At 42.7% G+C, this 26,078-nt stretch overlaps 1 protein-coding gene across 5 annotated transcripts in view; it reads left to right on the top strand.

The window, feature by feature from the left end:
* emid1 (EMI domain containing 1) overlaps positions 1–26,078 on the top strand; it is a 100,859-nt gene that overhangs the window by 56,822 nt on the left and 17,959 nt on the right. For all 5 annotated transcript variants that reach the window (XR_015929756.1, XM_088617953.1, XM_088617954.1 and 2 more), the window contains exons 4-8: positions 18,139–18,228; positions 19,054–19,115; positions 19,575–19,707; positions 23,635–23,679; positions 24,185–24,292. Coding sequence is in view for 4 of the 5 variants with exons in the window: in XM_088617953.1 (XP_088474079.1) it covers positions 18,139–18,228; positions 19,054–19,115; positions 19,575–19,707; positions 23,635–23,679; positions 24,185–24,292 (438 nt within the window). In the remaining variant the exon portion in view is untranslated. The remainder of the gene's footprint in view (positions 1–18,138; positions 18,229–19,053; positions 19,116–19,574; positions 19,708–23,634; positions 23,680–24,184; positions 24,293–26,078) is intronic.

Below are 26,078 nucleotides of genomic sequence, written 5' to 3'. Positions count from 1 at the left end.
CACTGGTGCCGAAGGCTGTTCTGTTCATATAAATCGATCCCTTTATTCAACTATTTCTACAATTGGGCCTTTTTAACCTGTTTCTGCATTCAGTCTTTGGTTTCCTCATCTAGCGTATTTAGTGGTTGTTGCTTTATTTCTGCCTCAGTTGCTGTTATTACAAGAGCATTTAAAGATAAGCAGTCTCGAGCTTAATAGTTGAGCCTGTACCAGCAAGCAACGGGCACTAGGTAGGAGACACCAGTCCTACACACACAGACACACGCTCACCCCAGAACCAGTATTCCCAGAAGCCAGTTAACCTCCCAGTATGTCCTTGAGATGTGGGAGGAAACCAGAGCACCCAGAGGAAACCCATGTGAAGGCAGTACCCCAGGAACTGAACTCAGGGCCCCGTCACTGCATGGCAGCAATTCTATCCCCGGCACTACCATGCCGGTAGCAGTTATACAGTTTATACTGTGCTCCCCACAGAAGAACATCATCATACCTTTTTACCTAAAGTTCCCCAGGGCAGGGATTGATCCAGACCGTGAGAGAGCGTGGCAGGTAAGCTGCTCATGCTTGGCGTTCCTCAGACAAGGCTGGGGCAGGTCCCCGCCCTGTCGAAAGCCCTTTAAAGAACGAGAGAGAAAAAATCTCCTTTCACCTCGGCCTCCGTAAGTGGTCTCTAATCCTTAAAAAGCCAAACCGAGGAATGTGTAGCACACAAGAAGGCATTCAGACAGGGATTAAGACCTGCTGCTGGAGCCCCACGGAAAACTCACTCTGATCGGGGCTGCACACCCGGGCTCGGGCTTAATTCCCGAGGAATAGCCTCAGAGCCCCCCCCCAGTTCAAAGGTTCAGTGTCAGTTCATCTCCTCAGACCTTTGGTGTGGCGCAGTGTCCGTGTGCGCCGGACTGCCCCCTGTGTGCTGCTGCAACATCAAGGAGCCTGCGGCTGTGCAGCCTTGGTGCTTTCCCCTGCGGATCTCAAGCAGCCTGACTAACAAGGTTCCCTGCCTCACAGCTGAAAGGAACAGCGCTGTGCCTGCCTAGTGATGGGGTCCTGCTTACTGTATTATCCCACGGATTTAGTAGCTGCGTTGGTTGTACAATCCTCCGAATTCAGTTAAAGCCACAGTCAGTGTGGTCTTTGGCTGCTGCATGCCTGGCAGGTGCCGTGCTAAACATGGATTTTGTTTGCTTATATGAAAGTATGGACAGATAATTGTAGATTTTTTGTCTGCACAATTTTGTGAAACAAAAGTGTTAAACAAACAGGGTGGTTTGAGTGACATAAAGCATTTTAATATGCTGTACTGTCTGTGGTTTTCCCACAGGTGTGGCAAACGTGCATTTTGTTATGTGGTAAAGGGTTGGGATAAGGTGTATTTTTAGACAGCTGGGTATCGAATTGGGTTAACAAGTACGATAGCAGGACCTCTTTCCATTAACCTTTACTCCTTTAAAGAAGGATAATGTCTACACATTAGCTAGATGACATCACTTGTTAAATCTGTCTATTCCTTGGTCACCAGGCAACCTATGCTAAGAACTGCACAGTTAAAATATCAGCCTTGTTTTTTTTTCCTGTAGGATTTGGTTTTAACAACAATAGAACAGAAATAAAACACTGTCATGGATTGCTGTCTTAACAGTCGTCTGTCTTCTCACAACAAAAATAATTTATGGAAATTAAACTCCTAAACATTTTAGAAATAAATCTCCTTGAATGAGGAGTATTTACACTGACTCTTGGAAGTGTCCTAGTCTTTTGTACAAATCTTCACATTGGAAACTTTTCAGTGAGGAGTGGAATGGATGTTATAAATACTACGAAGACAAAGAGATATTGTTCTAAAAATAAAGCTCTTATTTCCCTGTGGCAGATCCTATTTCTTTTTCTTCCTCGTGTTGCGATAGATACTCATTCCATATTAATGTTTTTGCCTTTAACAAACTCATATTCTTTAAGCATGTGCTGTTAAGGACTTATATCCTTCACAAGGGCCAGATAGCCTCCCTTAAAACATTTTCTTTAGCTCACTTTCAGATATAAATCTTTAATGTTTCTGCTTACAGTCTTGTTAATAAAAGTGATAAATTGAAACCTTTATATTGATTAAATATTCACACAAAACTCCTTAATGATTGTGGCTTGAACCATATTGGTTTCTGTGTACCTCGTGCCTCAGTATCTTCCTAATAGATCTAATTACTAATAGTATTCCTTCTAGACATAAGTAGACTGTCAACCCAGCAATCTTATCCAATGATTTGAAAATATGCTAATCAGCTGATATAGGTTCTGGGGGATCATTCTGTAGTTTCAAAAACCTGCAAACCACATTAAAACAAATTATCTATTACATAAATGCTCTAACATTGACATATGTGATCATCAGTAGGCATAACAGAGTCTACTGACTACAGACACTTAGATCTTTTAAAGCTTGATGTCAAAATACAATTGTATGAGCAAGTGCGATAGACTGAGGGGCGCCTCATTGAGGTCCAGTGGTGTGGCCTTGAGCCCACATGGCCACCCAGTTAAAAAAAAAGAACAGCAGTATTAGACGCTGGGCTGATGGAGGCAGGACTTCACTCCTCCTTCAATGGTGGGCAGATATGCTTCTGCCTTGCCAGGCTCTGCATCACACCTGTCGGTGCTCATGTCTCCCATCAGACCTGGTCCAGGAAGTCATTCCTGTTCCTTGGCCGCACACTTCTTCTCCATTGGCCTGACAAGTGAGCCCACACACCACTGTCCAGGATCTTCTACTCACTACCACCTAAAGCACTGGATCCCTCAGGCCTGTTAACCAACTCTTTCCTCTTCTAGCGAGAACCCTTAGTTATGGAGTCCCCCCCCATCCCCCCTCCCGCCTCCTTCCCAGCTGGAGATTAAATCTTTTTCTTCCCCGCTGTATAAGCCTCCTAATTACACTCAGATGCATGGATAATTCCATGGAGACCCTATCCTGCCAGCTCTTTCTCCCTCCTGTGGAATTCCCTTCACTCCGAGCTGCGTCTGAAGTCTACTGCTCTTTTCAATTGTCAAGCCGCTGTCTCTAGTATGGGCCTTGGTTCTGAGTCAGGAGGGCGGTATCCTCAGGGTTACACCTCTCTCTGCATTGCCATGCTTTTCTGCACCTAACTATTACAGTTCACTGTTAAGGTTAATAGGCATTATTCAATTCATTGTCATTTGTATCACCGGTTCCTTCTTTTTAGTTTCTTGTTACCTCTGTTAAATTATACTTGAGTGAAATGCACACATTGCATTCAAAATGACCGCCAGTTAGTGGGTCCTGTGTGGATTCGTCCTGGGCTCCCTGTCTGACTCACAGAGCAGGGGTTCCCGTGACTCGCTGGGCCCCTGCAGGCTCCACCGAGAGAGACGTGTCGCTGCTCCACCTGTCCAGTCGTGTCCGGTGGAGTGGAGCGGGCAGCGCGTGAAACGCTAAGTGGCTCCACTAGGGGGCGTTTCAGAGGTGCACCCCCACCAGTCTCAGTCTCTTCCCCCAGCAGGCTCTGGAGCTGAGGCAGTGAGGCACAGTCTGAAAACATCTGGCGACTCTGAAGTGGGCGGTACAAAGCAATTGATAATTACAAATTTTAGGAGGGGAGGGGGTTATACTGTGGTAAAAACAGGTTAAAGTGCAGTAAAGCAGATTGAAACCATGGTAAAGCACTGAAGAAAGAGCATCCAGGATAATGCAATGAACAATGAACTCTGTAAGTCATCCAGGATAAGGGTGTCTGCTAAGCAAATTATAATAATCAAGTGTGATACAAGACATAGACCACCATAGTAAAACAAGCTAAACCACTAAGTATATGGTTGTAACTTGGGAAACCAATGTGAATCCTGTGTGAGTTTACTGTGATGAACTTTCACATGGTTATAGTGGTCTACTTTCACTAACTCAAATCTTGAGAAGGCCCTGTAATTCAGAGCTCAACAGGGGATCTAGAAGACCTGGAGATAAACATTAATTAAATTAAAACTGCTATTTTGAGTGTTTGTGGTTAGTTGTGATTCCAAGATTAAGATCCCAGACCTAAACTACTGTCAATTTTGTTTTAATTGCCCTTTACATTGTGCTGTTTTACTTGTGTTTTTCAAAGTATGGTTTTCCTGAAGAGACAGCTGGTGTTTCTCACATCATAAGTCTGCTTTAAGCTGCTTTTGTGCTCATAAACATTCATTGCAATTGAAATGTTCTCCTTCTTCAGATCGTGAGTCAGTCCCTTAATGGTGTGTGGGACTGAATCGGGGATTCTAACAGTGTTCGGTAGACTTGAGATTCGGGGGTTATTCTCTCCAGTGTTGGCAGGATCATGAGAAATGTTGAAAGAAAGAGTGGAGCCCATCCAGCTTGTTCGGTCTTTGGAGAGTTAAGTGAATCTACAGTTCCTTCCACCTGCATGCTGAAGCATCTCTTCCACCTGGATGGGGACCCGGTTCCCGTCCTCGACCCTGAGCAGACAGGTTTTTCTTTCCAGTTGTGTTTTTCTTTTGCTGCTGGGTCTGCTGTAATCGCCTGAATTTACTCTTGTCTGTTCCCCTTAGGAATGTAGGTAATTGGATCAAATCTCCTCTCATCTGTTCCACACCAAAGAGATTTAGTTAATTTCATCTAAGATTAGAAACCATTCTTTTCGATCTTATTTAAACTTCTTATTTGCTTGATATTAATTTAGCACATTTATCATTTTTAATCTTCTAGTATTAATCCCACTTCATTTAATGAACTAATGAATTCAGCTGCTACAGTTCTGTTAGTGTTACAGTATGTTTGTAGTTTGTCACTGGCAGTGTTCTGTTCTAGCAATTCCAGTATATTCTTCCAATTGGATCTGTAGCGTAGTGTACATGTTCTCTATTTTTGTTCCCTTTTATGGAAGCTCTTGGTTCTGTATTTTCCCTTACTTTCTTCAGTAACTGCTCCAGGCCACATTGTTCTGGAAAGAAATTACTAGTTTTAAGGAATAGAATTATCCATAATCCTATTATCTGTAATAGAAAGTATATCCTTTTCCATTCTCTCTGCCTCATTTCTGCATAGTCTCTGCTTTGTTAATATTGTAAACCCTAATTTCGATTCAACATTTCGAGATTTAAAGTATACTTCAAAGACTACTATATTATGGTCACAGTTTCCCAAGGATTTATCACATCATATATGTTTATTCTGTCCTGGTTATGTGAAAGGACTAAGTCCTAAAGGACACCTCTCCTTGAAGGTGCCTTTACAAGCTGTTGGGTGAAGGAAGCCTGTTGCACATTGTACAAGTACACTTCTGACTGTTGAGTTTATTCATTTGATTGGGAGTTACTAAAGTTTGGACCTGTGAATGTATTACGTGCACTTAGTACAAGCATAATAAATGCAAGTTCTTGACTGAAGTTCAGGAGAGATAACACCAAATAAGCCAATCTCTTTGATGTGGTAATCAAGTCAGTGATTACCAAAATAAGCCATATGTCTAATACGTGCACCTAATATATAACACCTTTTTTCGCATTTTGCCTCATACATACTGTACATTTGAACCAAACTGGTTGAGTTGTGCTGAACCAAGCAAGCCCGCAGCTTTCGTATAACCACTGTACTCTCTTGGTGTCTGCACGTTCCTCCAGTCTTTCTGTTGTTACAGCGGTGGTTTCAGGTTGTGCTTGTCTCCTTTCGGGGTTCAAGCCTCCTGGTCCTATGGCCGGTGGGGAGCCACCTAACAAAGTGGGTGAAGCCAAAACTATCCTACCTTAGACACTCCATAATCATTCACCAGGCGTGTGATTCTTGGAAATCGTTATTCCTTGTGATCAGCGATCTGGAAAACAGGTGTCAAATCCAGAACTGGTGTGTTTTATGATAGTTGGGAATATATGGAGGATAGGCACATGGCTAATTTGAGGAACTGAAAGGTCGACACTGAGAGGCAGCTGGTGAGGAGAGTTCTGCCCTTTTCACTCCAGCTTCACACTGACCGTAGTAGTTGTGTAGTTCTGGTCTGAGGGAGGGGCAGTCTGCTGAGCTTTCAGGGTGATGCTGCATTCCCGCAGGGCGAGAGACTGTGAGTGGGGTTTGTCGCAGAGCTGAAGTGAAACTGTGAAGAATGGACTCTGGGTGGTTGCTGGATACGCATGGGGAGGGTGCAGGGTGGAGGCTGGGGAGGGTTCTGGCCGAATCGTGCGATGGGCTCCATCCAAGGTAAACCTGCCAGCGAGAGCTGGCCTCTCACTCCCTTTTTAACTGCTCCTTTGACAAAACAAGAAATCTTTTCACCCTCTTATCCACTGCTCTTCAGTTTAAGAGCGCAAAGGCAACACACTATCAGTGAGGAACAAATTATTTCAGATTTTTCTACGTCCTGCTACCACAAAGAGATTTACAGCACACCCCCTTACACATACACTTGTAAATTAAAATACAAAACAAAATGTTGGTCTTTAGTATTTCTGTGGCCCTCCTGCAGCATATCGTTTTTTTAACATAGTTTAAAATATTTCAGAAAAGCATGACCGTTAAAGGAGAAGTTTCTTCTCAAGATGTGCAGCAAGTCTTTTATACACAGCTGACATTCTGAAACCTTTCCCAGTCAATTTTATTTACTAGGTTTAATGAAAATGTATTTTTACTGGAAGGCACTTCCAGGGGGTGACACAGCAGGTTCGAAGTATTGCACCACCTTCTGCCAGGTTTGATGCTGAAGGTTCAGAAAGAGGTGGAACCCGGAGCGTCCAGCTGTGCTGAAATGCAGACCTCAGCTGATTTGCCATGCTGATGGTAGTCTATGAGACATTACTTTTGGGCAGTGGACTCACCCAGCATGGTTCCAGACGCTGAAAAATCTGCAGCATAGACATTTTCTCCAGACCCAGAACATGAGACAACCCGTGTCTCCGAGCTTTTGTTGCAGCTCAGCTATTAATTACCAGGACTAATCGATTACCTAATTTAAATATTTTCTTTATTAGCTCTGTTTTTTACATTTAGTCCGGGGTCTCACAAGTACCTTGGCGTAAGTGTATTACTGCCAAGACATTTTAAGACATGACGTTCAGTCTTTCCTAAGTGTGATTAATAAACTCTTCCCCCAGTCCAGCTGTCTAAACTCTTCATGGGTTACTACTTGATGATTTACAGACACAGTTGGGAATTACAATGAATTAAACCCTCATTTTAAAAGGAGAACATTCGTAGTTTTTCATTAACCCATTTGCTTAAATTGGGGGAGGAATATGGTCATTAAAACCTAATACCTAAATGAGGGGAGTTCTGAAACAGATCCAAGTTATTGCAGACTAAATACATTTACAAAAAAGGTCTAATCAAGCAGAAAGTTCTGTTACCCTTAATAATTAAGAGGTCACTGGAACAAAGACAGTCCATTCCCAGACCAGTGCTGGACAGTATAGATCTAGACAATGATAAAAGTGGCAATTCAGTTTATCTCCTTAACTGATTCAAGGAGGTCCCCCCATTTCTCCAAAGATCCTTGGCCATCTGCCAGACAGCTTGGTCCAGACACCACCAGCCTTTGTGTAAAGGCATACTTTGTAGACATTCTTAGTCCTGAATGTAATTCCTCTTTAATTTCTTCTTGTGCCCACTGGATCCTTGTCTTACTATCCTGCACCAGTTCATGGGTGTGACTTTGCCTTTCAGGATCTTGAACACATCTGTCAAGTCCAGTTTGCAGTGCATATTTAAGGCCAAAGGCATTCAGTTCTTTTAAAGGGTTGAGCTACTCAAACCCCCTTGTTTGCGTTGTAGCTGTCCGTGATCCCACTGGGCACATGTCAATTTAAATTTCCACAACTGATCTGCAATTTGACATTCTTTTTTCATTATCCTAATGCACTGCTGAACGTATCCAGTGGAATACTGCCATTTCTCTGCTCCGGATTAAATAATTTACTCCAGCAGCCAGTTGACATTACAGTCACTCTGAATGTTCACAGGCAAACACTTCCCTGTTCCTAGGCTCCCAGCTCCCAGCGCTAATCGTGCAAGGGAGACGGCTGTGCCTCACAGGCCATGCTTTCCAGCATGTGGTGTTAATGCCTTCCTTATTTACCTAGCAGGAAGTTTGGATCTCCTGCAAAACTGTTGTGCCATTACACACTGCCCCCTGTTTTTCCATTAACTGCCTGACATCTTCCATACTTTGGAATGGGGCTCAAACAAGGAAAGGTTTTACTGGTAATATTAAGTTCAATGAAAATCTTTGTGCTAGTCATGGTGTTTTAACCTTTGTTTAACTGTTCACTTAATATCTGTTTCTCAGTCAGCTGCCCCATACCTCATCACTAATGACATGACAGAACGTACCAATGTTCAATCATAGCAAAGAGTACAAAAACTGTATGAAAGCACAAATACTTTTTCCACAGACTAAGTAAAAAAAAAAGGTATGGTAAAAGATGGTAAATAACTTTAAGATGTGATTGACTGTGTTGCAGCACGTAACTGTAGTTACCATACCCTTGGTGTGTATTTTGTGTACCTCATAATTATGTTGATTTATTTGAACTTCCTGTCAGTAAAGGATTTGTATTATACTGCACACTGGCATTATGTGAAAAAAGTAGAAACTGTGCAAACAGGATCATCTGAGCTTAAGTCAAGAAATGCAACTATACTGTTTTTACATGAATAAATGATACATTTCTTATGGGTTATGATTTGCAACATAAGAAAAATTAGAAAACAATTTCCAGCGTTATCACCATCATTTTCATGGTGATAACTGTCAAAAGCACTTTACTGGTAAAACCGGAGTAAGTAGCCAGTTTAACTATCTATTTTGTTAAACCTGTGGATGTTCTGAAAAGCAGTTGCCTTCCATGGTCATCATATAGGAATGTATTTACACACTATAAAAATATCTACAAAGTTCAGATAGTAGTACATTGTAAAATTTCAAATTTTGTGATGATGCATAGTTTTTATATACACACCGATACTCATGGAAATAAATTTTGAATCCACACACCAAAGGACTGTGCTGTAAATCAAACAATACTGAAGAACAGACAAAGAAAAATTGCAGTTCCTACGAACAGGAGTTGTTGCCTCTCTGTTGAGGTGCTTGACTTCAGTATGCCGAGATCCAGTCTGGGACAGACACATGACCACCCTACACAACAGATGTGCACAGTGATGTACTGTACAGGAGGGATCAGTAACCTGTAATTATATGAGTCAAGGGGGTCTGTGGTCCAGTGGTTTGCCTGGAGCTGTCTGGAGTCCTGACCCAGAGCACCTTGAGCCTGTGAAGACTCTGGAGGGTATGGCTGGACTCTCTGTGGTGGGGGGGGGTGGTAGTGGGGGGGTCTGGAGAAGGGAAAAAAAACTTCCTTTCCAGATTATAGACCTGCTGGAGTTGCACATCTGTTCCATTAAAAAACCTGATACAAGAGCCATTCAGTTCTTTCAAAAGAATGCAGGTCTGGTTGCCCATAAAAGCTGACCAGGTCTGGTTGCTGAGTGTACTGGAATGGACCGAGTCTGTATTTTGCGGACCTGGTGTATTATGGTAAATGTGCCGGGCAGGTGTTTAGCGGTCCCTCCAGCAGCTTTTGTGGCCTCTGAGCACCGTTTTCTTTTTCAAATACTTCACGTTTGAAGAAAAGAAACATGCGGCGTTGCGCCATGAATTTGGAAAAGTTTGGGATTGCCCTTTCTTTTGTTGCCGAATGAAAACCCCTGATCTCTAGCACTGTCTAGATCAGAAGATGTAAATGATGCCTCAGCATAAAAACACCAAATTTTCCTAATTTTGTTTCATGAAACCCTCCAAGGTCAGTGTTTCCCAATCGTTATCTACTGTATATGTTTCTGATACTTGCATGTAATACTCTGCACTTATCTACATTAAATACCATTTGACACGTGTTTGGCAGATCCCAGTTCTAACTTTTTTAAAATTTTATTTGCATCTTCTTCTGTGTTTGCTAAACAGTCCTATTCTGAAACAACAAGAAAATAACCTTTTGCAGAAATGCTATAATCCTTCTACTGATATGAATGAGGAAGATCGAAACAAAAGACTCATAACTTGCATCATATTTGTAAAAATATGCAGAAAACTGGAAAGCTCTCTCGAGATTACGTGCAGTAGTTAGACATTTTAAGCTCAGGATGAGCTAAAGGTCAAAAGCTTAATGCTGTCGTATTTCTAGATAGGAGTTCTGCTCAGCTTTCTGTCATCTTGCTAACAGAGACCGTAAAACTGCAAATATAAAAATAAAAAAGACAGAAAAAAGCTCTTTTCCTGACATAACAGAGCACTGATTCAAGGAAGATGTTTATGGGACAGTTGCAATAGAGCAAACTTGTCATTTTGCTTCACCAGTCGTTAATTATCTTCTCAGTGACCGTGGCCTTGTTGGGTTAGGCCTAGTCTAACACTTCTATGGGTCCCCTTCAAGACAGTCTGGTGAAACAACAAACAAACTGCGTTTTTCTTGAGCTTTAGCTCATTTTTCAGTCACTGTTCCTAGCTGGGCTTTCAGTTTGTGGTTCTGGAAGTCTCCCATCAATCCATAATTGACATTTTTAATTAAACCACCTTTCAGTCTGCTTTAGGTCTGGAGAGCAAATGTAAGAGCTCCACTTCTGTTCACCCAGGCTAGACGATGTAGAAGGAAATATTTACATACTGTATGATCAACAGAACAGAAAAAGAAGCGAGGGAAAACACACCATAACTGCTTCCAGGTAAACCGCTTTGCGCTGGATCTGTGAAATGAGTACACTGCTGCCGTTGTGTTGAGATCAGAGCTCTACATGTGTTTATCTAGGTTTCCCCTAATGGAATTGCTTCAACTGCAAGCAGTACATTTAGCCCTGCAAGGCGCCAGTCAAAAACTGAGCAAAACGACATACATTTTCATTAAAAAGCACTTTGGCACCTAATGGATCACACATGTCAACTATCGGTAGCTAACATGTTCTAATGAAGTGTTACCTAATGTCCTTGAAGCATTGTGGGACAAAGATTAATGAGCGCAGGTTGTGTGTCCATTCTCACTCTCCTCTCTGTCGCCAGTTGTTTGTCTGATATCTGCCGTCTGCTTAAGAAATGCTGACAATTTGATGTGAGAAGACAAAAACAGCTAATTGAGAGCATTATTGTGGTTTAACGCAAGAAAAAAAATCACACCACGATGGAAGGCAACAGAAATGACCTCTTTCTCCGACCCCTTTCATTTTAATCATGTGGATTTTATTAAGTAAATTGCTTTCTTCATTATTTTAATTACTGCTGTTACAGATACAATTATTATGGTTTGTTCTATGATCATTAAAAATAAGAAGAAATAATACTTCTTCTAAGGAATATAATAAAGTTGACAAATGGAAGACCCATGTGGTCCATCCAACTCATTGGATTTTTCTGTTGGATCTGGAGTTCTCTTCAGTAAAAAGCCAGAGTATACGCTTCAACAAACCTCTGTGTACAAAAGTGCTTTCAGTTCTCAGATTTAACTAATGATAGGACCACCCTGTCATGTCCTCCTGCCTCCTTTGGCTTGTGTTTCCCTGTTGGTTCTGAGACAGTCTGCTGTGTTAACTCCGAGGATTGTGAACGCCTGGATCAGGTCCCCTCCTTGGAATGTTGTTCAAGACTTGAAGGCTCCGTCTGTGCCAGTCAGTGTCATATCTGTCTTCAACACGTCATGCTAGTATTACTCAAAATGGTATTTTTCATTATCTTCCTCAAAAAACTCTGCAAAAATATCCATACAATCAACCATATGACTAAATAATTTAGCCATTGCATTTCTGATTCACACAAAGTATGTTTGCTAGACTTGACAATAGGGATACTCTCTCCCTGTTCATTTTAATTTCAGCCATCGAACTTTTCTCTGCAGTGAATCTGTGTAAGGACTCTCTGGACCCCTCTCCTGAGGTGAATTTTAAAAAAGCCACAACAAAAAAGATTAAAAATAAAATGACATTATGTAACTTGTAAGAATAGTCTAACGGCCTTAAAAGCTCACCACAGTGCAAAACACAATAAATATTTGATTGACTAAAATCGGTTTTCAGTATTATTTCTAAAGTTTGTTGCCTGCTTGTGTGAGCTGTAGATATCAGCACGATGTGGAGCTCACTGTATTTAATTTTTTGCAAAAAAAAGAATCTCAGAATTTTATCCTTTCAGTCTCGGTCTCACGCTGCAGTGCGGTGATCTGCGTTCTTCCTGCAGGCCTGCTTTTGCAGTCAGAGTGCGGAGGCCGAGTGTGATGTTTCCCAGCCTCCCTGGAATGGTTAACTTTGTGAACCTCCGCTGGGGCGACCCTCAGCGAGCCCCTGACCATGATGTTTGGTTTCCCGGGGAGGGCTTGTTTGGGTAACCCTAACCACAGTGGGGAGAAGTTGTTTAGCTTTCGGGCTGGCTGTCAGTGTGGCTGCCAGATAGCCTCTTCAGCCCTGGGCCTCAGCCAGTAACCGGGCCCGAGATGTCAGGCTGTGTGGGACAGAGCGCGAGGCCAGGGCCGCCGGGACACGAGGAGTCGGCCTCTTCAACATGTGTTCCGAGACCCTTGCAAGAAATTCAAAACTATTAATACACCTGTACTTACTGGCCACAAAATGAGACTTGTGTGGTTTTCCCCACTCTCTCCATTGTTAATGCAATACCTTTGTTTGATTCAGGCTTTATTTTGTGTGGAATACATTTAGAAGTCAAAGACTCCATTGTTAGTACGCCTAGTGAACATTTCACCTGCAAATGCTTGAGCTAGTATGAATTACATCCCAGTTAGAAGCTGATTCATAGTAAATATATCTCAGTTACCACTCTCACTGGAACATTATATCCCTATTAGTGGTGCAGAGTAGTTTTAGTTTGCCAAATGCACAGAAACAGACTTCTGTAGAATTAACAAAGTGTCCATCCAGTGATCTAGTCCCTCTCATTCAGGGAAAGACATTAATGTACCACTGTGAACCTTGAGTGACCTCCAAGGGCATGAAGTCTGTCACTGAAAAAATTCAAATATAACTTCTGTATTTGATATTTCTGTATCAAAACCTTAACTTCTGTAACAGTTCTGACATTATGTAGATCACTATATAACTATAAGTTATGGCACAATTTATCCTAATTGTGTAGATGTTGAATTTGTTCACTTGAAAGATATTATTTTCCACATATTAAGAGGGCTTTAAGGCTCAGACAATTCAGACATTAATAAGACATCCCTCAGACAGGATAAACATTTTGGGATTTTGCACATATGCTATGTATTCAGAAACACATTATTTTTTATGCTGTTGCAAAGCAAGAGGACAGCGATTGCAAGAGGTCATAGCAAAATATAAGGAAAAAAGAGGCCCACTTTAGTGGCTGTATAATGGACACTAGAGAACTTCCTAAATCTTTTAAAAGCACACCAAGAGCCTCTCCAGCGATAGAGCTTGATGTATTGCACTTTCTGCAGAATGGCTCCAACTTGGCTTTTTAACAGAACATCTGCATGGAAAAGTAGCCAGTCCTGTTTTTGGTGCCCTCTCTTTCTAGTCTGAGTAAAGGACACTAATGTATCATTGCTCCAGTCCTTTACAGAGGAGAGCACAGGACAAGAGCACTTACAAGTCCCTGTAATTACTTACAAGACTGACATTGGACAGGATGTGATGCAGATCGTCAAGGCTAATTTAGTAAGAAGGAGATTAAGCTTATTAAGCCTAGTCCATCCTTGGGAATTCAGTGCATCACTGCTATGCTGCTGCTGCCTGATTTAAACTGTGAACTCTGTAACCTAACCCACACATTTCAAGCTTTCTAAGGCCTGAAAGTTCTCTACTTAAGCTGGGGGTGCAGTTCCTGTGAGAAAGGGTACGTTGCTATGTGAGGGGGAGAGAAAAGGGAGAGAGTGAAAGAGGCTGGGAGAAAAAGAGACAGAGTGCAGAAAAGAGAAGCGTAGTACTGCCAAAATCTGCAGAGAATAAAATGGGATTTTGGATGTTTTTGCTGGGTTTCCTGGCACTTATGAGCTGTGGTCTAGAGAAGATAGATGAGGTGGGGGGTTAATTGTGGGCTCAGAGGGGGAATATTTGTAATCCTTAGTCTATGTGAAATCAGACCTGGCTATCGATTAAGTGCTCAGCAAGGAAACTCCATTCAGTATTTTATTAACGGCAACAGGCAGATGTACAGTTTAGAGGCTCACATCATTTTACTGCCAGAATCCTGTGCCAGTGCACACCTTGGATTTCCGTACCTTTTCTGAAGGCAGTTGTGCCTGAAATAGATATCTGTGGTATGGAAAACAACGCCCAGCTTTTATCAGAGGTAACAGAAAGCTGAATGCATTGTCATGGACCAGGATTTGCACCCATTTTTGTAAAATAAATTAATAACTGTGACAAAAGATAGGTCAGTGTAATTTTATTGCTTGAGACATGGCGAGTGGCAGTGTCTCTGCCGGAAACCTAAACTTTATTAGGTGTCTTGCCAACTGGATCTTTTGCTATTGAGTTTGTCTTCTGAACCTTGACTCTAGCTCTTTGAGTGGAGCACTTTCACCCGTATCCTTCACAGAGGGATATCTTATTCAGATAAAATAGCACTAAAGCAACAAGAAAATGTTCAGTTTGAGACGGCTTATACTGTACTTACACGTTTCCAGATGATCTAATGATCACAGTCAGCCAGACTGTTGAAATAGCTTTAAAAGATGAACAGAGTGGCAAATGTGTTCTAGCCAAACATGAGGCAGGGGCACCTGAGGCGGGTGAGGTTTTATAACCTGTTCTTGAATTTACCCATGACATTGGGATTTAACAGCCTTGTGAAATGTCTCTTGAGATCACTGACTTCCACAGTCTAGACAGGGCCTGTTTTTAACTTCCTATTAGAAAAACAGCACCTCCTTCGATATTGTGTTGCTCGTCATTGTACCGGGGGACTGGAATTTATGGACTAGAGAAATGCTTTAACTCTCAGCCCCTGGAGGGCCACAGTGCCTCCTGGCTTGCATTCCAATTCCCCAGTTTTCATCTAAGTACACACGCTGGTAAATATATTAAGAAATATTATCACTCAAATTAGGATAATGTCAGCGGCAGGCAAGACACGTCTGGCTCCAGGAGTGTGAAACAGACTTCACCTTTCCAGGCTAGAATCACCTCCAGATCTGTGCAGAAGCTGGACTTGCCACTGGAATGTGCTGTTGAATTCCACACAGTGTTATTTTCATCACAACCTCAACTGAATGTGAAAAATGAGGCTCCATTCACCTGCCATTCCATCCATACGTACAGGTTTTTAACCACTTCTTCCAGCACAGGGTTGCAGGGGGGCCGGAGCCTATCCCAGCAGGCATTGTGCACAAGGCAGCCTGCACTCAGGTCAAGATGCCAGGCCATCACAGGAAAGACACACACTCACACCAGGGCCCATTCTCCCAGAAGTCAGTTAACCCGTGGGTGTATTTTTGGATTGTGGGAGGAGGCCGGAGCCTCCAGAGGAAACCACACAAAGACAGGGAGAACATACAGACTCCACACAGACAGCACCCCAGGTGTGGAATTGAACCCAGCAATGCTAATCACTGCTCCCCCGTGCCACACATTGACCTGCAGTTCTTTTACAAAATCCTGGAACACACAGAAGATACAGTATGTTTTAGTCACGGAGTGTAATATCTCAATTAGAGAAACATAAGTTTAGCTACGTATGTTAATGCTTCATCCCCACCTCCCACCCCAAGCTTAGTGCTTCAAATGTGCAGGCACTGTACCTTTAAGCATTTATGCAATTAATCAATTAAACCAACTAAGTAGCTGAGATACTAGATCTACCAAGATCCAGATAACACTGTGGCTCTCCTAGAGCTGAGTTAAAGACACCAAGTCTAGACTAGACTAGAGGGGCCGTCTGCTGGTCACACCACACCAAAATCAACAGAAACCTGGATTTCTTTGATGTCTCCTATGCAAGGACTGAACAGGCCTTACCTAGCTTCTCAGGTGTGATGGAATCAGGCTTAGGTGCTAGTTCTACACCAGGAGTGTCCAACCCTTGTCCTACACAGCCACAGTGCCTTCTGCCTTGCATCCTATTTAAAGCAATTAGGAATGACTCCTTTGGCACCAGTGGTTATTTAATTAACCTGTGCTCATTAACGATTAAAGCAGTCTTTAAAACATATAGGACTGTGTCTTTCTAGGACTGGGCTTAGGGACCTCTGCTCTAGACTATACAGTGTGCTGTTTCTCTGAAGAACAAACAAGCCTTGTGTTCCGTAGGTGGTGTCTAAGCCTTTGTTCAACTTGATGAATAGAAACACAACACATTGTAGAACAATGAAAGCTAGTCTTATGAATGTTTGCCATGGGGAATTTGCAACAGCATTCTTTTAGGATGCTCTAAGTTTTGAACACTGTATTACATCAAAGTTTCTGTGTGCTTTCACCAAGCTCAGATTGTGTATTTTCATTGCCACATCTGTCCAACATTTGTATCTTGCTTAAATATATAATTGCTCTGCTCTCTACTATTTTTTAACCATGGTTTTCTTTAGTATATAAGACTCTATTTTTACAACAGAAAGCATTACTAACAATACTGTAGAAACTGTTGATTTTGATATTAGCTACCAACATGACTACACCTTAAAAAATGAAAATTAGTCTGCCATTTCATCATTTGTGTTTTGTAGATGAGAATTTGCTGTCTGCACAGAATATCAGTACTATTGTGGCTATCTTCTGATGGTTTAATTCTAAATGATTTGGATTCATAAATTCTGCATGACCTGTACTTATTCCACAAAACCTGCACTCGTGAGCACAGTTTCATAGGCTCTGTAATGACGAAGTAGATGGGATCTCATTTCAGTGTTTCATACAAAGGACAGCACAGGGTCAGCAAAACCTGGAGGTCTGACAGAGGCAGGGTACCAAGACTGTGAAAGAGAATAATTTCAGCACACCTTACAACATGATACCCAAAGTCCTTCTGGTTTGAAATATTCTCAGAGGCTCCCAGGTAGCACTGTAAGATGCAAACCATCAGGCCTCAAGCAACTTCAACATCAGAGGAAACCATAAACCTTAAAAAAACAGGATATGCCTGGTTAAAAAAGCACGAAGGTTTTTTTAGGAAGAATTAAGCCAGTCATCTAATTTTAAAACTACCTAATGCTTGCAGTCAACAAAAATCCATGACAAAAATATTCAATTTTACTGCACATATTACTTAGCTCAGTCCATCATACATGAATCTCTTATTTTATCATGAGTAAACACGAAGACCTGTTAGCCATCTCCTTCCCACCCTGTGTCTGTCCCTCGATTACCTGACGGGACACCCTGGCCAGCTGCCCCTGCTCACAGCAGGCAGGGCTTCTCTGATCCATCAGGCCTGTCCAGAGCAGAACCACCTGGCATTCAGAGCCAGAAGAACCTGCCTTTGGTTGTCAGCCTCGTAAAACAAAATGCTGGCACCATTCTGCTGTGCAGCAATAAGTGAACTGCACCCTCTCTGCAGCAATTTGTGCTAGAACACTCCCAGAGAGGACACCTCTACTGGTCTGGCATGACCCCTGTTGACCTTCCCTCCTCCTCCCCAGAGCCCCGAGCACCTCTGACCCCTGTTTTGGGTTTTCAGTCTTTACCATGAAAGACTGACTGGGATACAGGCTTCGGAGGAGAAGACGGCTCTTGTTCATTCGGTTGAAAGTAGCCAAAGGAATGTCACCTGTCGAGACATTCCTTCTAGGAATTCAGGAAATCTGTTTGATATGACCCATATCTCCGTGTCAAGGTGTGCCGCCTGTTTTTAACCCTGACTGCACTATTTGAATGAGTTTATTAATATACAATTAAGACACAAAGGTAAAGGAAACTGAAAACAAAAAAAATGTGAATTACATATGGTAACCCTTTGGCTCGTCATACCCAGTATTATTTATGCTGATTGCAAACATCTGTGTTGATGTCACTGTGAGTGTGAGAAGATTTCAGACACATTTCTGATCGCCATATTTAGAAAATCAACCTGGTATCGTATTGATGAACAGTGACAAAACCTTTGTTATAGTACTGTAGATAACAATGTCAAAATGTTCTCTGTGGCTGGCTGGGCTGGGATCAAAGACTCGTTTCATCTCCTTCCACAGAACCAGGGAACAATCTGGAAGCCCAGGAGGCCATAAGGAAGCAGGCCGCCCTGCGCCAGCCCCTGGCAAGAAGCAGAGACCCCCCCTCCGGTGAGTCGCCCCACTGACCAACGTCGCCTTGCTCTGTCACATCACACCTGCTGCCTCCAGAGCTCTCCTCTGTCTTGGGCATTGCCTTGGAGTCTGTGACGGTGAGCACCAGAGCCAGGCAAGTCCACCTGGGAAAGTGCAGTCGTCGCAGCAGGATGTATTCTAGGGTATGCGGCCTACAGAAGTGCCCTTTTCCACTTGCCTACATAGATCTCGCACCCAGAACTTTCTTTCTTGTATCTCTCTCCCATCCCCCGGCTCCCAAGCTCACTCCCGCCAATAGTGAGGGGTGCCATTCCTTTAGTCTCTCTCTTACATTCAGCAGGATTTAACCGAACTGCTGAAATTGAATCTTGCTACCAGCCCTTCTAGGATACGGAGCCGTGGTAGCACAGACGACAAGGGCGTCTAGCTCCTGACCGGAAGGTCCAGGGTTCAATCCCAGGGAGGGGACAGCGCTGGAGCTCTGATTCCTTCCAGACGGCTCCCAGGTCCACTCAGCCTGCTCTCCAGATGAGCACCGGGGGTTAATCCTTCCGGGGGTAAAAGGCCAGCCGGAGCTTGATGCTGACCACATCACCTCCACCTCCAGTGTCCAATGGTCAAGAAAAATGGTGGCCCTTGCCCCCCACTCCCCCATGGGCCTTGATGGCCTGATAAAGGGACCTACCTACCTTCTAGGATACGCTGAAAAAGCCCAAATGATCGATCGGTGCCAGCGTGTTCCTGAATCTAGGGCGATTCATTTATCTGTGATCTTCTTAAATTGTACAAACGTTTACAACTTTCTAAAAACATTTCATTTGTGTGCTTCTGCGTCCGCAGGTTGTCTGAACTGTAGTCGGATCGCCACCCTGACTAACAGGCTGAACTCTTTGGAAGCCAAGGTAAGGCTGGAGCTTTCTCCTCAGTTGTCTCCGATAATAATATTTCTACAATAACTTCATAAGAGAAAACAAATCATTCAGTGTATTCGGCACAGAGTTTTTTGCTTTCTGCACCATTTTGCCAATTTGGTCTACATTTGTTGATGAATGATTACGGCAAATTAGTCTATAGTTATAGAATCAGATGAACATGTTTTTATGTATTTGATCCTTTCGAAAAGGTACATTCTGTAATTTCACTGAACACGCAAAGATTTATATCCCACCCATTCCCAGGGGGTCTCTTTTATATTCTGAATCTAGTTCAGTTTTCCTGATAGATCTGTAAGATGCCACATTCTTATGAATAATCATTCTATACAACATTCAGATCATGAGCTTAGGATTTAGTTAGTGTGGGAGGCTCATAATGGGAAGGGGTCATACTCGTTAAGACAATTTTACTGCTGTGTCTTTCAGGTCCTGGTCCTGACTAATCCCTCCACCCCTCCACATAGTCACCTGCAGGCCAAGGGGGCGCCTGCAGCAGAGTCTTCTGGCCTCTGGGGGGCGTCACCTGCAAAGGGCATTCCCGGAGAACAGGGTCCAACAGGTGAGGGAAGGTTTGTCGTTCATTGAAAGTCTAAAGACTCCTAAGTGACAGTAAGAGCCTATTTACAGGAATGTGATTGTTGCCTATTGTATCCCCATTGGATTTGCAGCCACCTGCCACCTGCTCAGAGTAATGACCCCTGTCCCCACATGGGGCTGTGAAAGAGGCCTCTCTGGCCGACCCCCCACCAAGCCCTTCCTCTTCTGTTGGGTTGCAAACTCGTGCTAGTCACAGGGGGCTGAGCGCCGACTGGAGGAGAGGGGCCTCCCTCACTGACAGCTGCATGGGTCTGCAGGTGCTCGCTGGCAGCCAGGAGAGTCTCCGCAATCTCATCCCGACGGCGCCCCTGGCGGTGCTGAGTCAGCTGGGCACTACCTCCTGGGAAAGCCCCCTTGCGCCCGCTCCGGAGAAATAGAACCAGACACGACAGGGTTTGGTTTCCTAGTCAAACCTCTCAGGGAGCAAAGTCTGTGGCTGAAGCCGGCGTCACACTGTGCAACTCGACATGACTTCTAGTTGGAGAGCATGTCAAATTTAACGACTGCAGTTGATGAATCTCCCTGCCTTTTCTGTCCTAGAGGGCGTCAAATTATACAACTAGGAATCGCAGGGGGTGAGTAATTACACGATTCCCTCACAACGTTTCCTCACGGTTCCAAAGGTCGTATTGCACCGCGAAGGTACCGCGAGGTCGCCTTGTTTAGGCAGCCAATCACCGTGAAGCGCAGGAGGAGCGCCGCACGACAGTAAACAGACAACATGGGTACAAGCACGTGAACATCTTGAGAAACGTAACACAGGCATTGTTCTCCACAAATAAACATCTTCAAAAATATAATTCTTCTTTATAAATATATATTTAAAATATATATTTTGGACTGTGGGAGGAAACCCTCACGAATACAGTGAGAACACACAAACCCATGGTGTATCGCTACTGAGCTGCCCGTGGTTATCAATATAAGTGACAGTTTTCACATATATAAATGCTTTATTTGTTGATACAACACTGTTCATATGTTTATTTTATTTTGCATTTATGAAGTGTAATTTGCAGCCCCTGGACTAAAGTGGTCTGAACCAATAACTACATAACTTTCTTTTTAGCTTTCCAAAGAACTAAGACTAGAAAAGACTATGTGTGATCTACCTACAGCATCTGATATCCCTGCCCCAGCTTTCCTGTGTCGACCCCTATCTGCACTGCAGTACCAGCCACCTCTGTCCGTATAGTGCCCACCCACAGCCCTGCCCCCCACAGTGTATGTGGGTTTCTGTGTGGTGCCCCTTTCCTAGAATAAAAATCTTCTTGCACTGGAGCTCAGCCACGAGTGGTTTTAACTAAAATTAGAGTTCTTCTTTATTCTCTTTCAAGAAAAATAAAACTATGAAAAAAGCAGAATGATGTTTTTTTAGCATGCAAACCCATGCAAGTAAATAGTTTTTACCTGAATTGCAGCATAGTTTCCTTTTGTCAATTTCAAACTGCAGCTGGCAGAGCTAAACAGAATATTGTGAAGGCTTTTGTTGTTGTGGTTACAAAGGAAAAAACAGCTGAAGACAGAATGACCGAGTGACAAACTCCAGATACCAGATCTTTTGGATCACCAACATGCTCGTGCTCAAAGTCTCTCATTGCCTTACTTGTCGGGTGAAACATTTTCCGTGCAGAATCGACAAATCTCGCAGGCAGATACACTGCATTTCATCACATCTCTGGAGCACAGACATCACAGGGAAGCTGATTTTATGATGTGTCAGAATTAGTTCACATTTAAATCTCTTAAACTCACCATCTGGGGATGAAATTGTATTTTACATTTCTGTAAAAGCCACAGTACCAGTATCAAAGCATCAATATCATTACTCCCATATTCTGATGTATGTCCAGTATAAGATGATTTAAACTTTTGCTGTTTTCTTGGAGACCTGATCCAGTGTGTAACAACTGTGTACTGTACAATATGGACCTGGACTTTACTGTGCTCTAGGTTTAAGGATAATGTCTTATAACACTGAGTCTGGGAAAAATCACTTTACCTTGATGACAGTGTATAACACAAATCTATTTCACTGACAGAGTACAATGGAAGGACTTTTGTTTCCAAGATTGTGTAACTGTATCCCCTTTTGACACAGAGACATCTGCTTAGAGATAAAGCTTTTTTTCTGATGGTTTGCCCTTCACAAACCTTGTGAGAATCCCTTTTCAAAAATGCCTGTTTGTCAAAAGACTTCAGAGAGCATGCAAGGGTCTGGGATCAAGAGTATCACTGATATTCCCCTTGCAGGTGCCACACATGATTGTTGTGCAACTTGTTTCACTTCATTTCTGTATTTGTAGAAGTTTTTGTTGGCAATCCCAGACAAGCTGGTGGTTGATTACTCAGCAGAAAGTAGATACCATGGAAACCGGTTGCCTTAGCACAAGGGAATCTCCTTTTGTCTTTGAGGAGATAAACTGCCTTTTCCTCTCCACCTTCAGAGAGGAAATCGGTCAGTACAGTTGGGGGCTAGAGACACCTCACAGTATGTCAGTGGTTCGTTGGAGGTCCGTGTGGACACATGTTTGCACTATTCTGAGTGTGCAGAGCTGGCATAAAGCAATCCTGGTGAGTGCCAGAGCCAAGCAGCTTACAGTGGTGCCAGTTGGCGCACTTCTTGTAAAAATGTGGAACATATTTCTGAGAAACAGAAGTAATTGTACGTTTGAGCGGAGGTGATTTGACAGCTAATTAATCGATGCTCAACCAGTGTTGTTTTTTCTTCTTACTTCGCACTTTTCCCTGGCTCAACGCCTCACGAGTGCTTTATGAAGGAGAGGTGGAATCGGAGACGTCTGCGGTAGAAAGAATGCTGCACAACGGTCAAACAGAACATCACGTTCTGAGAAAAACATGAATCGTTACAAATTTGCTAATGCAATAAAACAAAAAATGTGATGCAAGAACCTTGAATCATTATTTATGTGACCATTAAATTGTGTAATTTAGACCAGTTTAAATTACATAATGCAAGTAATCGGACCTAAAACATTTTAAAAGGTCATTAATTAAAATACCTCATATTAAAAAGATAATTATAGCCACCTATTTGTACTCCAGGGTACCTCTGGATTGAATAATGAAGAAGTTATAGAGGCAGCTGTTTGAAAATATGTGTAAATAGCTTTTGTTACCTGCATTTCTGTCTTGGAATGAACATGGAATGAAACTTGTTTTGAAAAAAAAAACATTTAAACTTGGAGCCCAACCATAGATTAGTATAATAAATGACTCAGGCAATTCTACCTCAGGCAGATAAAGATACATTTATTAAATAATTATTTTTACAGCATAAAGCAATAGTATCATGCTGGTCAACTGTCCAAAACACCAGTTATGGCAAGTGAATCCATTATTTTTATCTTTTTTATTTCTTTTTCTTTCACCACTGTTATGATAACAAGAGATAAGAACCAGAGGCTTTTGGCAACAGAAAGTTTTGTGGTACTCCTTTTACAAAATATTCCGGCCTCTTGGAATTGATACAATCAATTTATATCATAAGCAGTAACGTTTTTTTGTTTGTTAAATGTGTCAATGAAACATTACAAGTTGCCTTTGAAAGCAAAAGGGTTGCTTTGACATTTCCTCCCCCAGACAGTTAGATCATAGATTTTGTGTGGAAAAAAATGTGCTTCCCTGAAAGTTGTTTCCTGCTTCCTGGACTTAATTAACAGAGATACAAATCTTTCAGCTCTTGTGCTTCTTGCATTTTCTGAAATGCTGGTATTTGTATGGGATATTCAGAGTAGATTAGTGACTGGCTTCTTCATAATGGTACTTTAGTATCTGAGATTAAGCTTCAAAGCCTTGTATTTAATTCTGGTGTTATTGTACTCAGATAGGGTCTGGACATTCTTAAACCATTGTATTTCTCTTGAAGGTCCTCGTGGAGAGAGAGGAGAAGATGGCACTCCTGGAAGAAATGGTATGAATTGACTTCTTCCTTCAGTTTCTCAGATTGTGGGCAGGTACTTGAGCACTGTAGCCTGTCTGTTGCCCAAGCTACAAAGGCATCTGTAGCTGGAGAAAATCCCCTGCAGCACCAGGTCCCGCCCTCCCACCCTCCCAGAACACTGGGATTGAAGGGTGCAGCCTGGCTGAGGCTTGAGCCCTACTTCTGTGGCCCAAGAGGAGTTCGCTTTTCTTATACTAAAGCTGTGAATGTACTGTTAGTGCTTTGACCACTCCATTGCTGCTGCAAAGGTCAAAAACTGTTTCAGAACCTAAGCAGCAATAAATAAAACACAACTGATTTTTAAACTTAAGTTTTAATTGTCTCCCTTAGCCTTCCAGTCTCCCATGCATATCTTTATGCTCCTACACATATCTGTATTTACAGAAACCATGTGCTTTAATCTGGTGATCACTGTATTCCAATGGCTGCTCAGGTTTGCAGTCTGAATCCTCCCTTTCTCCTCTGTACTGCTCAGGGCTGCCGGGGTCCAGAGGTCTGCCTGGCCCCAGTGGGCCAAGGGGCGAGGCAGGGGTGAGGGGCCCTGCAGGAGCCCCGGGATCGAGAGGCATCCCCGGGCCTCCAGGTGAGTGCAGCCCTTTCCTTCCCAGGGCTCATTTATTTCAATGCCCCTCTTCGCTTGTACACCAGGGGCTCTCAAGTGGAGGAATTAGCTCCACTTGAGGGTTGCATGTTCAAATCCTTGACGTGATACTGCTGTTGTACCTTCAAGCAAGGTTCTCAGACCTCTCCTTGGCTTCTGTATAAATCAGTCTCCAATCTGTCTCTATAAACTAGAATTAATATTTGATTTTCCTATCTTGTTATATAAAGAAATTAATACAATAATTTGATCACAGAACTTTGCACCTCTTTCAATTTATATACAAGTTGAAATACAAATACAATTGAAATGAGCTCCCACAACATGTACAAAACCCAAACCCAAATGGTTAATTCAAGTACAGTTTGGAATCAGTTAGTACCTGTGATTTCTCAAGGGTAACAACAGAGTGTTACAGACAGATCATGACCAGAGTGTCTTTCCTGAAAGATGGTGTAATGGGCATCTGTTTCCTGAATGAGGAAATCAGCTATCTGCCCCAGTCAACCCTGTGGCCACCAATCACTGCATCAGGACCCCTTGTCCTGCAACAACCGCAGGAGAATATACCTTGAGAAACCTCATAGATAAAAATTCATTTCCTCTTTCCTCACTGCCCAGGTGTGTCAGTTCCAGTATGTGTATGTGAATCAGGAATAGAGGGTGGGGTGTTCAGAGCAATAACCCTTATCCCTTCTTTTCTGTTCATTATAAAACTCCTGGTGCCATACTCAGGGCTAGCTGAGGATTAACTGTTCTTGGACATAACTAAGACAGGTATGTCAATGATTGGACAGGGTATTGTTATCAAGGACAGTTGTAAATTACCCTTTTTGTTTTTTTTAATTACCTTCCCAGGATCAAATCCTAGTTTCCGGTGGGCTGTGACAGTGAGCACAAAACAAAAGGAAAGGCAGTCTGACCTGCCACCATACCCCAAAATAGAAACTCCCTCCTGCATAGCATTGCTGTTTTCCCATAACAATGAAGAAAACAGCACATTCCTGGAGCACCTGTTTCTTTTGTGTTTTTTGTTAGTCCTTAAAGGAGTGCCTTGTGCTCTTTCTCTGAGGCTGAGATCACTTGTACAAACTGCAGCCTTTTCTCGAATTATAATCTAACGATGTAATTACTTTAAGGCCCTGCATTTCCTTTTTAATAATGAATGCATGTGTTATATATTATTCCCAAAGGACCTCTAGATAAAATAAGTAAAAGGAGTAAAACGCTTTTGTTTTTGCTTCCTTACTAATGAAATTGTTTAAACCTAATGTGCACCACAAAATTGTTCTTTTATAAACAAATAAGACAAAGAATAAATAACAGATTGATTCTCAGATAATTATAATACCAGGCAAGCGCAATGTGAGTAGGCAAAGCAGACAGGCCAGAACAGGGAAATCAAAGCACAAAGGAAATCCGAAGGCAATGTCCAGTGAAGCAAGGTTAAAACCAGGAAGCCAGGTTAGCGTGTCACAGGGAGAATCCATAGTTGAGAGCAAAGCAAGGTCGAGAATCCAATGCAAGAACAAAAGCTAGGAACTTGAGAATCAGAGAGGTGATGATAGAACTCTATGGCAGAGCCCAGAGCAGTGTCAGAACAGCCCTTAAATATCCTGAGCCACCTGAAGTGGGCGTGAGTGTAAAAGTGCCTCCAGGTGGTCCAGGTCTCCTGTCAGATGTCACTGGTGAGTAGAGGTGTGGCCATCTGCTGTGTCAGTAAGAACTCGTCCCACAGTGCACCAGCAGCGACGAGATATAACATACT

The sequence above is a fragment of the Lepisosteus platostomus genome, chromosome 24, assembly GCF_059453375.1.
Source record: "Lepisosteus platostomus isolate fLepPlt1 chromosome 24, fLepPlt1.hap1, whole genome shotgun sequence".
In the NCBI taxonomy this organism is placed as follows: Eukaryota; Metazoa; Chordata; class Actinopteri; order Semionotiformes; family Lepisosteidae; genus Lepisosteus; species Lepisosteus platostomus.
The sequence above is the reverse complement of the archived record's forward strand: the minus strand, read 5'-3'. Positions and strand labels throughout refer to the sequence as shown.